The sequence below is a fragment of the Emydura macquarii genome, unplaced genomic scaffold (assembly GCF_026122565.2).
Source record: "Emydura macquarii macquarii isolate MOO-44397 ecotype Brisbane River unplaced genomic scaffold, CSIRO-AGI_Emac_v2 contig_1230, whole genome shotgun sequence".
NCBI classification, from domain to species: Eukaryota; Metazoa; Chordata; order Testudines; family Chelidae; genus Emydura; species Emydura macquarii.
The window spans coordinates 19066327-19081910 of record NW_027131367.1 but is presented as its reverse complement, the minus strand read 5'-3'; the positions used below and the strand labels follow the sequence as shown (position 1 = coordinate 19081910).

At 43.5% G+C, this 15584-nt stretch overlaps 1 protein-coding gene across 2 annotated transcripts in view; it reads left to right on the top strand.

The window, feature by feature from the left end:
• TEKT3 (tektin 3) overlaps nucleotides 1-14967 on the top strand; it is a 30680-nt gene extending 15713 nt beyond the window's left edge. For both annotated transcript variants that reach the window (XM_067547862.1, XM_067547861.1), the window contains exons 2-8: nucleotides 1736-2343; nucleotides 3062-3145; nucleotides 5824-5894; nucleotides 7035-7178; nucleotides 8681-8903; nucleotides 11031-11185; nucleotides 13992-14967. In XM_067547862.1, the coding sequence (XP_067403963.1) occupies nucleotides 1765-2343; nucleotides 3062-3145; nucleotides 5824-5894; nucleotides 7035-7178; nucleotides 8681-8903; nucleotides 11031-11185; nucleotides 13992-14208 (1473 nt within the window). In that variant the 5' untranslated portion in view covers nucleotides 1736-1764 and the 3' untranslated portion in view covers nucleotides 14209-14967. The remainder of the gene's footprint in view (nucleotides 1-1735; nucleotides 2344-3061; nucleotides 3146-5823; nucleotides 5895-7034; nucleotides 7179-8680; nucleotides 8904-11030; nucleotides 11186-13991) is intronic.
• Nucleotides 14968-15584: the final 617 nt, after the last annotated feature.

Here is a 15584-nt window from a genome sequence, read left to right as displayed (position 1 = left end):
TACACATACTGTAGCTTTGTAGGCAGTATTGTCCGTCATCTTACTGCAGACAGTTGATCCAACTATAGGGACTGTTGCTATCTTTCTAATACAGCCAAAGGTCTCTTTTTAAAAAAAAAACCAAAACCCAACAATTAACTCTTGTAACCATAAGAAAACTCCCCATCAGCACAACATACCCCTGCATGTGTTTGTGACTGCATTGTAGGTATTGTATACAAGTAAATATTTCCCTTTGAGTGTCATGAATACTCTGTTACTGGCACACAATTAGCTAATGACCTGAGTGAAAAGAACAATAGCACACACATTACAGTATGCAGTTACTTGAAACAAAATAACCCCGCCTCCCTTGCTACCTGAAAACCCGCCTGTGTGGTCATTCACTCCAGGGTGACAGTGGGGGAAAGTTTATTCAAATGACTTTTAAAGTGTGACGAAGATTAGAAGTGAAAGGGCTGACTTGCAGGTGATTGTTTTGTTTTCTTTTCGAGTATATTTATTCTAGGTCTGGGACTTTGACATCAAATTTACTCTCCTTGCAAATCAAAAATAGATGTTTGCTTGCCTTGCTCCACCTTAGCAACTCTGCATCTAGTTTCTGAAAGTCAAGCTTGTGTTCATTCTGCTTGGTATGCTGTTGCTTGCTAGAGCAGATTTTGGAACTAGGACTTGCGTGCAGTTTCTGTCCTCCACATACTAGGTAGATATGAGGAAGAGACTGCCCCCACTGAAAACCCATAGGACGTGGGTTTGCTGCTGAAGACAGAATCTGTCCCTGAGCCTCCAATCCTGCAAACACTTATGTACGTGCTTACTTTAAAGCATCTGAATAGTCCTGTTGATTTTAATGGGGTTATTCAGATGAGTAAAGTAAAACACATTATTTCCTTGACACTCCCCTCTGTATCTGTATCCACCAGTTGTCTCTCTTCTTATACTTTGATTGTAAGTTCTTTGGGGAAGGGACTGTCTTTTTGTTCTGTGTTTTGTACAGGTCAATGTACAATGGGTCCTGGTCCCATGACTGTGGCTCTTATACCCCACTGCAGTAATAATAATAGTATGTAAAGATTTGCAAAATCAGGACATACTGATGATAAATGAGGCAGAATAAAATACAGCTCTTGCTCCTGCACTTCTGTTAGCTCTGCAGCGTGGACAGTAGTAAAGCTTTGGGATTGTGTATTGATGTAAGTTTCTAAGAATGACTTCCTATTCTACTCAGTAGGGCGTTCTGCTTAAAAAGTGATGGCATAATATGGCCCTTGCGTCAATTCAATATGTTACACTGAGCAATAACTATGGTCTTGTCCACACTTGAAACGCTGCTGTAGCGCTTCAGCATAGACATTACCTATGCCATTGGGAGCAGTTCTTCCCTGAGGAGGAGGTCAATTCTTCCATTGACCTAGCGCTGTCTACATTGGAGGTAAGGATGGCTTACTTATGTCACTCAGGGGGTGTGGGTTTTTCACACCCTGAATGATGTAGCTTTTTAGTGTAGACCGGGCCTAAGAATCTTCAATCCTTCTGTACCCAAATATATGGGACACTGTGGGTTACAGATTTGCTTTCTACAGTTTTAGGCCTGTCGTCTTGATGCTCAAATATTGTGCTCGTTGGTGTTTGTATTATGAGTTGCATGTCTTTATGGAAGAGGCGTTGTTACATCTAAGTGGGACCTTGCTAAATGAGATTCTTCTCTGTTCTCTTTTTGTGTTTGTTTATGCAGGAAGCAAAAGTGAATAGCAGTTTTCCATCATGGAGCTTGTAGGCTCTACTTTAACGGCAACTTATGCCCACCCAAGACCAACACCTACTAACTTCCTACCAGCTATTAGCACCATGGCATCAAGCTATAAGAACCGTTTCCCTCACTACTCTTTAACACATAGCTTGAGCCTTCCATGGCGACCCAGCGCTTATTATAAAGTAGCAGCCATCACTCCTACTTTGGCTCCCTTCTCCAAAAGCTCCCAAGGGCTAACCCAAAGCAAGATGCTTCCCTTTGTTTCCAATAGAACAGCACTTTTCACTAGGTATACCCCAGATGACTGGTACAGGTCTAACCTGACCAATTACAAAGAGTCAGAGACTTCCCGGCATAGCGCAGAGAGGCTAAGAGTGGACACATCCCGTATGATCCAGGACAAAGATCAGCAAACAAGGAAAACCCAAACGGACACTACCAAAAATCTGGGAGAACGGGTCAATGATATAGTATTTTGGAAATCAGAGCTCAACCACGAGATAGATGAGATGATTGGAGAGACCAATGCTCTTACAGACATGAAGAAACGATTGGAAAGAGCCTTAGCTGAAACAGAAGGTCCTCTCCAGGTGAGTATCCGTTTCACTGCTAAAAGCTGTGATGTGTTGTAGCTTATCAGTTCCCCATCTGCAGCCATTCAAATCTCTAATTAAATTTCATTTGAGCTCCATTATGTCAGAATGTCTTTTATTACAGGACCCTTAGCCAAGCTGGAAATAAACAAAGCCCTGGCCATCTGATATGTTTCCTATCCACTGCCTGTTGAGTACTTAGAAACAGTATTTTCTTAACTAAATATTTTCTTATGTGCTACAGCAAAAATCCTAGTTAAGGTCACAATTTACAATGTCTTACTGCAAGACTCAGATCAGGCCAAATTCATGCCTGGTGTCATTTCTTGGAGTTCAACTAGTGTTACACCAGGGATACACGTGCTCCTCTATGTTTTGATCATGTTAATATCTTAGCTTGGCTGTTTATTATCAGCAACACTCCGGCCTATTGCAAATAGGTACTTTTGTATTGGCATGGCTTGCACATCTTAAACGATGACACTTCTCCACATATAACATTTTCTCAGGACACCCCAGCGAAGATGTCCATTGCAAAGGAAAAATTCCCATTCTAAGTGCAAAGATCTAAGTGCAATTATTAAATATTGCAGTGTGATAAACCTCTCATTTTGAACGGCGCTAATGTCAAGCCATTGGAACGTTTTTCCAGAGCTGTCTGGTGTAACTTTATTGGTCGTCTTGTAGTCAACAGCTATACTTATTTACCAAACAGGTAGCCCAGGAATGCTTACTTCATCGAGAGAAGAGGATGGGAATTGATCTAGTCCATGATGATGTGGAAAAACAGCTGTTGACAGTAAGTTTTCATATAAGCCTAACAGGGGAAAGGGGTGTTTACCTGCAAAGACAGCTCAGTGCTGACCAACAATACCCTGTGTTATAGCTTTAACGCATGACCTATGTCCTCATCATTTGTCCTTACACTTACTAAGGTCCAGATCTCACTCACAAGATCCACTCGTGGAGGGGACCCTCTCCATGCAGCCATCGGCCTTCCCATAAGGAGGATGCTTTTGCAGCCCCATCCACTCTTTCCTCAAAATCCATGGAGGGCATCCACTCAGGGGCTGGGCCAGAGAGACGGGGCAGGGATGGGAAACCCATGAGCTCTGTGCCGAGTCACTAGGAAAGAGAATTCAGCCTGAGGCCCATTCCTTGATGGGGATCCTCCTTTAAGGGGCTTCCCAGGGCCAGCTACTTCCAGAGGGAATCTCTGGTAATGTGGCTGTACTAGCAGGGCAAGGGGCAACTGGGGGCACAGTGCTAGCTCAGAGGAATAGAGCCTCCATATGGATAGCCCTGACCTCCTGCAGTCTGTTGGGGAACTTCCAGGTTTTGGGGCAAGTATCAAGGCGCATTCCAGCATGAATGACAATAGGACAGCTCCCTCCTGAAGGTTTTACCATGGGAGTGACAGATCCAGCCCTAAGGCATTTACACTTGTTCACAAACAATAACTACCTGTTGAGCAAAGCATAAAACATGCTAACTAACTTTACTAACTAACTAAAATATACTGACCTAAAGGCCACTGAAATCAATAAACTCTCACTGACTGCAGTGGGCTTCATAACAGACTCACTCTATCCTATGTCCATCCATCCATCCATCCTGTTGTACAATTTCTGAGCGCTTTCAGTGCTAACACACAACTAATGAGTCACCAAAACGTTTAACTAACCATTTTAATTCAGATATCTGATGGAGTTGGATGACAAGGCTTCGTTATGTTGGTCCCCACCCACCCCAGGGGTTTACAGTCTAAGTATAAGCCAAGAGACAACTGATGGGAAAGTACAAGGAAACAATGAGATTTCTATCAATCAAAGTTAGAAAACTCCAGCTGTGTGTAGTGGATCCAGTATATATGTGATTGATTTATCTCTGGACAGTAGGACAAGGCATTCTGGAAGCTGATAAACCAGATTTTCAGGTGGTGTATGTAGGTGTAGCTCCATTGATTGATTGACATGGGAGCTACCTAGATTTACACCAGCTAAGAATCTCTCTACTTTGGCCTTCACATAGGTGTCAGCATGGTAAAAATCTCTGGCAATACAGTCTTCAGGCAGTGAAAGCTAATACTAATTTCATGTCATAACTCTCGTTGTACCACTGGCTGTGTGACTTCAAAGAAAATACCTTTCTGATGTCGTTCTGTAGCATTGTGGCATGCTCAGCTGGAAAGCTGAGCTGGGAGCGTGCTGCTTCTCTCGTCCTAGAATTACTGTCCCTGTCATATGGTAGGGAGGCGCATAAGAAATGCCATGCACCCTCGCACAGTACTGAAAATTAGATCAGATGCAAAAGGACAGCCAATAGGGGAGAGTGGTTGGAAATCCATGGGACTAATGTTGAATTCAGTGTGTAGAGGATGATCAGGTGAGTACATAGGTGTAGATTAAAAGGGGAAGCACTGGGAGACATTCTGTCTAGTCCTTGCCTTCATTAAAGTACACCCAAGATTTGCTGGCAGGGTGTGGAACATAATTTGTCTACACTGACCACAAAGCCGTGCTCAGCTTCGTGTTCACTGATTTGACTCCTCACGGTCATGTTCTAATGCAATGAAGCCCTGGAATGAAGACAAGCCTGCAGGCAGACCCACGCTGGTCAGAGCTCCTCGGTTATGCTGTGAGTGGGGGAAGAGTAAACTGCAACACCCTAGGAGGAGTGCAACAGATTGGTCGGCACATGGGAGGGACAGAGCCATGATTCCATCTACTCCCTTCCCCACCCCCTTTTCAGTGAAGTGGTCCCTGAGTGGGGGCAACTTGGTAATAGCCCTTATGCAGCCTGGCCATGTGCGGGGGGTGAGGCACCTTATTTCTTCCCCCACCTTGCCTGTCCGCATTAAAGGCTAGGCCCAGTCCACATACATAATGAACCTCTGCAAAGCCCTTTAGGATCCTCAGCTGGAAGGTGCTATATCTGTATAGAGTGAGAGAGAGCGTGTCTGTGTGTGTGAGTGAGTGATTTCACAGAGGGCTAGATTGTGAAACAACAATCTGACCTGAATCAGGCAGTACATAGCTGCACCATGCCAGGATCAGCCCAAGGATGGAATTGTTTTGCCGTGCGCCCAGCTTGCTCCAGGAGGGGCAGGAATTTGTTACTGGGCCCAAGCAGTGACTACCTAAATTCACACAGCAAGTCAGTGGCGCAGCCAAGAATAGGATTCAAGTCTCCTGAGATGGACCACTAACAAGTTACTTCCCCAGCGCCACACACCCATACTGGCTCAGCTGCACTGCCCAGTGCATGGCAGGAATGAAGCCAAGGCTTTGCTTACTCTTTGCACACTTCCTGCACGCTTACTTGGGGCGAAACGAGTAGCAGGCACACAGCACTTAGTTACTGCTGTGTGCCTGGACCCCGAGTTTGAGGAGCATGGGGGAGGGGTCTCATAATGAAAGTTACCTGAATTCATAAGCAAGGACATTGACGGAATTTTGATTTTTGTCAATTGACCAGGAAGTTGACGTCATCAGGTCGTGTCAGGAGAGGATGCAACGCCACCTGGATAAGGCGATAGCCCAGCTTGCGTAAGGAAGAGTTTCACTTCAACTTTTCTTAGTAGAATTATATTCTAATTTCTAATGTAAACACCTCAGCAAATCCCTTCCCCCTCAAAAATACAGGGTGTGGAGGAGAAATGTCTCCTACATTTAAAATTGCTCACCTCTTGTTTAAATTTGATCTAATTGTTGAACAAGTTGGTGTAGACCCAGAGAATATTGTGCAGTATTGTTTTTTAATAAGCGTAACTGCACTTAGATAGCTAGTCCAAGAAATATTTGCTGTGGACCTGGGGCCAGGTTTCCAAAAGAGCTCATTCACCCAACTTGCTGATCTCTCTTGAAAATCTGGCCATTTGTTTTGGTACCTAAATGGAAGCTGTGCTCTTTCGACAGTATGGCCTCAAATGCCCTTCTAAAGGGATACATGAAACAGATCTGGGATATGTTGGAGCTACTAGCGGGGTTTGATCATTCCTTCATTTATTACATTCTATTGCAGAAAGTAGCATCATCTAATGGTTAAAGAACTATACTAGGAGACAAGAGACTTGGTTCTTACTCCCTGCTCTACCATTGAGTTACTAGTGATCTTATGCCTCATTTTCCTCATCTGAAGATAGGGATAGTACTTACCTCACTCACAGGGGTCTCATGTGGCTTGAGCTGATCCATATTTGTACAGTGCTTGGGGATTCTCCGATGAAAGGTGCTATAAAAGTGAAAAGTAGTGTCATTATTTCCGTTTCTCACAGGCATGTTCTTCCCGTTTGGGTCATTCAGGAATAGTCAACTCTTCCCATTCCTTTTGAATTGTATTCCTATGCTTAGTAAATATTGGCAATCTTGTGCTTGATCTTCAGCTGGGCTAATGGGATCGGCAAAGGTATCTCTGAGCCGTTCTTCTGTTTTCCCCCAATTCTGGGGCTGGCTGGGAATTGAACTGGCCCCTGGTGTACGTTAGAGTAGCTACAGGGCTCCTCCATGGACTAATCCATTAGGGTCTGTTAGCCTTGCCCCCTCATCGTCTCTCAGACCCATTAGAGCAGCTGTAAGTCCCCTTTGCTTTGTTGGAGTAGTGCAGAAGGGGACCACCCGGGGCTGGAGACGTGGCCTGTTATGCGCACTATGATTTACTCTACACTCAGTGTTTTTCTCACGTTACAGATCCGACAGGGCAGCCCAGCATGAGCTGGAGAAAGACCTCAGTGACAAACAATCAGCTCATCGGATCGATGACAAGTGCCACCATCTCAGGAACACTTCTGACGGCATCAGTTACTACAGAGGAGTGGAGCGGGTTGATGCTACGTAAGCACATCCTGAGAGTTATGTGCAAGCTGTTTGCGCACGGGACTGGGTAGAAAAAGTTCTAGCTGCATAAAAGATCCAGACCTTTGGCTGAAACTACTGAGATGGTTCTCTCAGGCGCGGTCAGCTTTCCCTTTATTCTGGGCTGCTACATGCCCTCCCCCAACACACACAGACCACAGCCACATGTCATTTTAGCACACATGTTTTAACGATCAAAGGCAATTTCAGTGGAAACTGTCCAGTCTCTTAACTATATAATGACTCTGTTGAGTGCACTGTAACCAATGGATTACAGTGTGGGCAGAATATAAGCTGTCCTGCATGATAAAAGAGGGAGATTGGGAGTTTGAACATGGGAGACGTACAACAGAGGCAGGAGGATAAAGAAGAAAGGAAGAGTAAAGTTATTAAAGTCTAATTTGAGACACTTAGCCTGAGATTTCCAAAACTGCCTAACTGATTTAGAAACTCAACTCTGAGTAAAATTAGTGAGATTTTGTGTCCAAATCCTTTTGGCAGCTTTGAAAAAAATCTCAGCCTTAATTGAAAGTGACATCGTTGGGTTTAACACGCATGTATTGGCTATTGAATAGTGATGCAGTTGTTAAACTTCACATGTACTTTTCAAATGTGTATATCTATATTTATATCTATATAAGTCCGCATTTATCTACAGTCCACTACATCTGAATTGCAACCTTCATTAAGATAACACAATGAGGCCTAAGTTGAAGAAAGAGTACTGATCTTGTGATACAGTTCTGCTGCTCATTAGAGTCAGCCTTGGCGCTGCAGTGAATGAATGAGGATGTAAATCAATATTTGGATGGTTGTCCCATAGCTGGCAGAGGGCTGGGGCCAGAGGAGTTTCAATAAGCAACAGAATAACAGCCAAAATGAATGAAGCCAAAAGCTGATAAAATTCACAGAAGTTGGGTGAGATGTATAGTGGTCTGGCATGTCTGAAATGGGGTTTACCTGGGATTTAAGTGATGCATCAGCCTTGTTCTGGCCTTTGCACAGGGATGGATTTCACTATGAATAAATAGAAATGACTAGGAGAAAGGGAACTGACTATTCTACTATATGTTCTATCTATTCAGTGTGAAGTTGCTATAAATGTTACCAGACAGAGTGAGTTAATTGTTCAAGCTCCAGGGGACACACATTACATACTCAAAATGTTTAGAAATATGTGGTTTTATTAAATTCTTTAACATGATCCAAAAGTCACTATTTGAGACAATGTATGGGGAGCCTGCATAAAAGGTCAGAACTGTCTTCAAAAATATGGCAGACTTTATATTTTTCTGGATGATAAAGATCAGCATTATTGAATAAACTGTATCTGGATAGTCTAATTTTTATGCTGTAGTGTTAGGATCACAGATTTCCTGCAAGGATAATTTTAATCCAACTTCCTCAATAGGGTATGCAATTGCCTGTAGTCAGCCTCAGCAGCATTGTTCTATTGCACGCCTCTGGTTTTGTTTTCCCAGGATCTCTGTGCCAGAGTCCTGGGCCAAGTTTACAGATGATAATATTCTACGCTCCCAGAGCGAACGAGCTGCCTCCTCCAAACTGAGGGATGATATTGAAAACCTGCTGGTTGTGACTGCAAATGAGATGTGGAACCAGTTCAACAGAGTGAACGTCGCGTTCACCAACCGCATCGCTGAAACAGCGGATGCCAAAAATAAGATCCAGACACATCTGGCTAAGGTAATGGTAGAAATCATAGAACTGTAGGTCTGGAAGGGACCTTAAGAGGTCATCTAATCCATCCCCTCCGTGTTGAGGGAGAATGAAATAAACCTAGACTCTCAGACAGGTGTTAGTCTAACCTGTTTTTCAAAAACTCTGATGATAGGGATTCCACAACCTCCCTAGGTAAACTGTTCCAGTCCTTAATTATCTATGTAGTTAATACCTTTTGCCTAATATCTATCCTAAATCTGAACTTCCTAGGTTTTCCTCAAGGTTGTTGCTTACAAATCGGAGCCACAGATTAGAGTCTTTAACTTCAAAATAGAGCTGGTTGAAATATGGGGGAAACATTTCACAAAAAAGTACAATTTATTTGTTTGCTGCCATTTTTGGTTGAAGTGCAAAATTTTGACAAAATATTTCATAGATAACTTGAAATTTGGAAATTTTTTACCAGAACTACTTAACAATATACTATTTTGTCCGAAGTAGTATTTTTGTATGTGTTTGTTAAATTGTTTGTTAGTACTTTTTTTTTCTTGAGAAGCTGAAAAAGTCACTGTGGTTTTTAGGTGACAATAAAAGTCTCTGTTTCTCCCCATTAGCTAGCAGTCCAATGGCGTCCTAAACTTTATGATTGCTGTACTTATGTCCATCAACTGGATGACCTTCTAAAATTTCAGAGAACCCCTTCTTCACCTAAAAGGCAGTGGTGCTTCACATTAATTGCAGAAATTTCTTTGAGTACCAAGAATGGTCTTGATGTTTTGAGTCAAGGGGAGAATGAACTAAGAGTCAGATAATGGGACATCTTGTCTCATACAGATAGATCAAGTGGGAAAGTTATTTACTGAAACATGCTCATGAAGGACCTGATCCAACGTCTACTGAAATCCATGTGAGACTTCCACTGACCTTAATGGAAGCTGAATTAGGCTCTGAACTCTGATGGTTGATGAGACTGTATTCCAGCCTCGTTATTCCACTTTCATGGCAAAAGCTAATTTTAAATGTTAGTTGCATAGGGGGCCACCTTATGAAACTTTTGTGGACAAGATGAGAGATCTTAGTATGGCTTCACTTTAATATCTAAGAGACAGCAGAATTATGCCTAATGGGCTAAATTCATCCTTGTGACATCAGTGGAGTTAAAGCAGGGATGAATCTGGTCCTTTCTAAATAGTGCAAACACCTACGGCTCCATTCAGCTCAGGGTCTATGCCGGCTTCTGCCATCAGAGACCTGGGTGGAAGCCCCCGGTGGCACAAAGTTCTCTGAATGGGAGATTTAGACAGCAGAGTGCCACCACCAACTCTCTTCTTCCAGTAGGCCCATGGGGGGCGAGCACAGCCCAAAAAGCGATGGTGCTGGCAGGGGAGTAACGATGGCTAGGGCCCCTGGCACTGATTCAGCACATCACCTTTGCATCCTTTGATGGCAGGACTTCCAAGTAGACCCCAAAGCTGCCCCCACTGGCATCACCTGCTCTCGCTCAGGATGAATGCTTCCTGGGAAGCAGGGAGATTAGCTAGCGATGGGAGGTATAATTTTATCACGCTCAGTTTGAGCAATCCTGGTGCCTGAAATGATTATTGAAATCAGGCCAGTGGAAATTCCAGCGTGCTCCAGTAGAATCTTTTTATAGTCCCTCTTGGTTTCTGCTGGTGGACAAGAAACAAGTAGCTGTAGGCGCCCAAAGTTCCATAGACCTATTGCTGTACTCCAAAACCTAGTTTCAGCTGGCCTCTCCACTAGGGAGAACAGTCAGAAGAACTGGAAGCTGCTTCCTTCTCTAAAGATAAGCCTTAAAAAAAGATCCTCACTCTGTTGGCAGCAGTCCCAGAGTTGACCATTGACCTCAGTGGGAATGGAGAGATTCTACTATCCTATGCTATCTTTGTAAATGTTATTCTCCAGGCAAACCATTTCCCTCTCTTTCTCCTTGCTTGTGAATATAGATCAAAATGTAAACCTGCCAGCCAGCTCTGGCGTGAAATACAAAGGTTGTATTAGATATAATGTTGACTGCTTGTTGAATTTAGGATCTCTTGCTAAGTGATGGAAGATTGATGGGAAAAGAGAAAATACAAAAATATATTACCGAAATAGCAACGTGTACGGGTTGGTTTTCTTTAATCTTAGACTCTACAAGAAATCTTCCAAACAGAGATGACCATAGCAGCCATTCGTAAAGCCATCAGAGACAAAGGGCCCCCATTAAAGGTGGCCCATACCCGGCTGGACGAGCGCACACGGCGGCCAAATGTTGAGCTGTGCCGGGATTCTACCCAGTTACGGTAAGCCAGGAGTTCAGGTTGACTGCTATATTTAAGGAAACATGATTCCATGCAGTAGTTGATACAAGCCACCAGCCGTTCCATCCATGTTCAGTGCCGTTAGAACACTGCAATGTTCACAGTTTTGCAAGTTGACAAATAGATGTTAATACGGATCAGTTTTTATGTTCCTACCTGAAACACACTAATAAATTCAGCTGCAAGTGAATTAATTTCCTAGGCTTTGGGTGGCGTGCTGCTAACCTCATGCAAATCTTTACACCTCCAAAGGAGAACGTTAATGGTTTCCTTCCTTACAAGAGAGACATAAAATAAGATTCTTGAGCTACCAGGCCGCTTTTTCAAAGTGCAGAGCATCCTTAACTCCTATTGACTTCAGCAGGCATTGAAGGTGCTCAGTACTTTACAGGATTGGGCCTTCAATTATCAGTATTTTAAGCTTGAAAATGTTGTTTGTTTCTTGGCTTCCACAGACAGATTCCTAATAGCAACCTTGGATTAAATCCTGATCCTATTGAAATCAATGGGAGTTTTGCTGTTTGGCTTCATTAGGCCCAGGATTTCACCCCAGTCTTGTTTCAGTTGCTTTGTAAGATATCGGACACCGGCAGGGCAGCACCCCCCTTCAGTAGGGGTTCCCCAGATTGCATTATGTTCCATACAATTGTACTCCAGTGAGTGTCTGCTCTGGTCAGTTACCATGGGAGAGCAGAGCCCACCCAGAGTTCTGTGCCCAAACACACTCTTCGTTGGATCATCAGTGCAAGGACCATGCACAATGTGGTCCTTCATGTAATAGTGCTGTTTAGACTTAACCAAAGAGCCTCCCTCCTGCCGGTTCTAGGGGCCATCCACAAGAGCCTCTCAAAGAGTGGCAGTTGTTTCACTGGAGATAGTTTTAAATCTTTGAGCCTTTAGGCCTTGTCTGCACTTGCAGTGGCATGCAGGGTACTTGTAGCTACGTGCCACAGTGAAAAGCAGGCTGTGTCCACGCTGTGGAGTGTGTTACATGCGACAGTGATGGCACACACCACTGCTTAATAGCAGCGTAGGCTTGGGCGGCACAGCTTGGGCATGGAGAGAGCCATGTATGCCCGAGGGTTCAGGCAAGTCTGTACTCTACCTGCCTAAGCAGTGTCTCAACATCTACACATCTATTTATACCCATGCGTGGTGGAGGGCCTGTTGTGGGCGTGCAGTGTCTGTAGTCTACTCACCACCGTAAGTGTGGACCTACCCTTAGAGGGTTTTTTGGCTTTGTTTAAATTTCACACCCATTTTGATTAAAATAAAGGTAAAATTTGACTCCAGTTAAAACCTCAGATAGTGCATGAATCACAGCCTGCTCCTCTGGGAAGCCACAGAGGGGATTACTTCAGAGAGAAACAAAGATTACTGGGGATTCAGCATGTCCGGTTGCTGGCAAATGTCTCCCCAGGTGTTATTCTGCCACACGTGCTCTCCATTAATTTCACAGGGAAATCTTCACATTCACTGCTAGGAAATATACCCTGTAACGTTCTGCTGGCTGGTAGCGTAACCTCACTTCTGGATCTTCAAAGGGCAGGAGCAGTTCTTCTTTGAGTCCGTTTGCATGTGAATGAGGCGCATGGGTACCTTGAGTGGGGGATTGACATGGACAAAACAGCTCGAAGACCCATGGTTGCCATATAGTCCTTTTCAATTCCTAGAGTATCAGAAGGAGAGTTAGATGATGGACTCACAAGCATCCAAACAGAGACAAAGCTCGCCATTTATACTGGAACCATGTCCTCCCCCTACAGGTTGTCTTCCTTCATCCTAGCCACCCTTGCTCTCCCTTTGTTAACACCATCATAGCATTGTTGTTTCTCATTTGGAAGTTTTCTCCAAGACTGAACTTGACAATGTTGTATTAATCAGCCAGTAGGGTTCAGCTGTACCCTTCCTGTGTTTACCACTTATGGGACCTCTATTACTGGAGTGCCTCAGTGCCTCATAATGTGAGGTAGAGAAATGCTATTATCTCCATTATAAAGATGAAGAACAGGGTCACAGAGAAACTAGGTGACTTGCTCAAGTTCACATAGTAAGCCTGTGTCAGAGTCGTGAATAGAATGTGGGTCTCACGCATCCCAGACTAGCACCCTAAACACTAGACCTTCCTTGCTGTCTCCAACCCACCACACTGGCCACACAACACATCACAACACAGTCGGTGTGCTGAGATAATTGCTGATAGTGAATCTTTGCAGTGAGTTAATGTAAAGCTCTGCAAAACAACTGTAAACTCTAGTTAGTCGTTGTATCTACAATTCTTTCACCTGAGTCTGTTCTCTTGGCATCCTGAATGTCTTTATTCATCCATCATTCATATTCTTCTCTTTATTTTTTAATTTCTGTTGGTTTTCACCCTGCACACTGTGTGTGTGCATTTGCTTTTGTGTGTGTGTGTGTGTGTGTGCGCGCGCGCAAGGAGAAACCCAGGAAAACAAACCAGAAAAACAATATTAGAACAGTAAACCACAACTTTCCATCGCTTTTCTAAACGGTGCTGTCTGTCTCATGAGTTGTTCCCATGAATCATTAGAGTTCGAGAGCAGTTTGTTTAAGGACCCCCACTGAAGTTAACAGGAGTTCTGCCATTGTCTTCAATGGGATCCAGGATCCAGCCCTAAGTCAAAAACATTTGTATTTAATATGTTCAGAATGTAACCAAGATGGTATTTAATGTCACCAAAAGCCCTGTCAATTATGCCGTGCCAGGAACGTGCCAAGTTATAGGATCTACTAGCTCTGTGTGATTTTTGTTGTCGTTGTCTTCTAGCCTTGTTAATGAAGTCCATGAAATCGATGACACGATCCAGAGCCTTCAGCAGAGGCTGAGGGACGCAGAGGACACCTTGCAGATGTTGGTCCACACCAAATCTAACCTGGAGCACGACCTGGCAGTCAAAGCCAACTCCCTGTTCATTGATCAGGAGAAGTGCATGGGGATGCGTAAGACCTTCCCCAACACTCTTAGGCTGGTGGGGTACACATAGGCCAATACAGCCCTTGTGCACTAATTAAGCATGTTGGGGGGGGAGGCTTCCTCGGTTACACTACGGCGTTTTAATAATATGGGGTTATATTTTCACTTATTAAAGAATGTACTAATAGGAATTAAATTATCACTTTCTGTGTTAGACTGTGTCTTGGGAAACTTCCCCCACCCTGTTGGCTATACTTATTCATAGAATGTGCAGGGACTATCTGAAACCTGCTGTTTGACACTGAAATTCCACTCCACTGTGGAAATTATTCCTGTTGTCTCAACCTGTAATTTGAGACATCTAAAATTGCAGGGTCCCTTTCCCTTTGTATCTCTCTGGTGGAAAAAAACACAAGTGAAACTAAAAATACTCAGCAATTAGAATAATTAGGTGCTGATATTGATGATGTATTTTTAGGCACGAAGCAGGATAAACACAAATTATTGTGAATCCCAGGAACCTTCCCAAAGTGTACCATTCATACACTGGAGTAACCAGATTTTACAAGACTATCTTCTCTGTCTAGCTTAAATAACGGCGATACCCTAATGATATGTGTTTGGGATCACTGAGCTTGGCAGCTCTGATGATTGCTATCACATATGCACAATAGTATGCACTTTATGAATCTAGGGGTAACATTTTCACAAGCTCCTAAGTGACTTAGGAGCCAATTTCCATTGACTTTCAATGAGACTTGGGCACCTAAGTGCCAGATTTTCAAAGGCATTTATGCAACTATAGGTGCTTGGTGGGATTTTCAAAAGCTTGTGCTTTTTAAAGCTTGTGCAGAAAAAGCAGTACTCTCATGCTTCTCTGCAAAGCTTTAATAGTGAATGCTGTGGTGAGATCTCCCGGTACTAAACCTTCAGCATAGTACTTTCATAAAGCATGCTACAGAGCATTTGCTGGTGTACTTTGGAGCTTTGTCATACATGATTAAAATTCAACACTTGTCAAATAAATAAGCAAAATGCTTTAGGTGATGCATTTATTGCTTGCAGAGCTGCTAATTCACAAGATTCACTCCCTTGCAATGAACATCCTGGTTATTAGTGGGGGCCAGCAAGGTTTGTATGTATGACTTTCTTTACAGCACTTTATCATTAGACATAGAGTATTTATATAAGGTACTTATCAGTTCCCCATTACTGTATTATATGGGAACCGCACAATCTTTTATGTATCTGTCCTCACAACACCCTTGTGTGGTAGAGAAGTGCAATTACCCCTGTTTTACAGATGGGGAACTGAGGTGCAGTTCCTTAAAGGTGTTTGGGCACCTAACCTTGAAAGTAATGGGAGTTAGGAGCCTAAGCACCTTTGAGAATCTGAGCCTAAGTGACTTGCCCAAGGTCATACAGGGAGTCTGAGGCAGAGCAGGG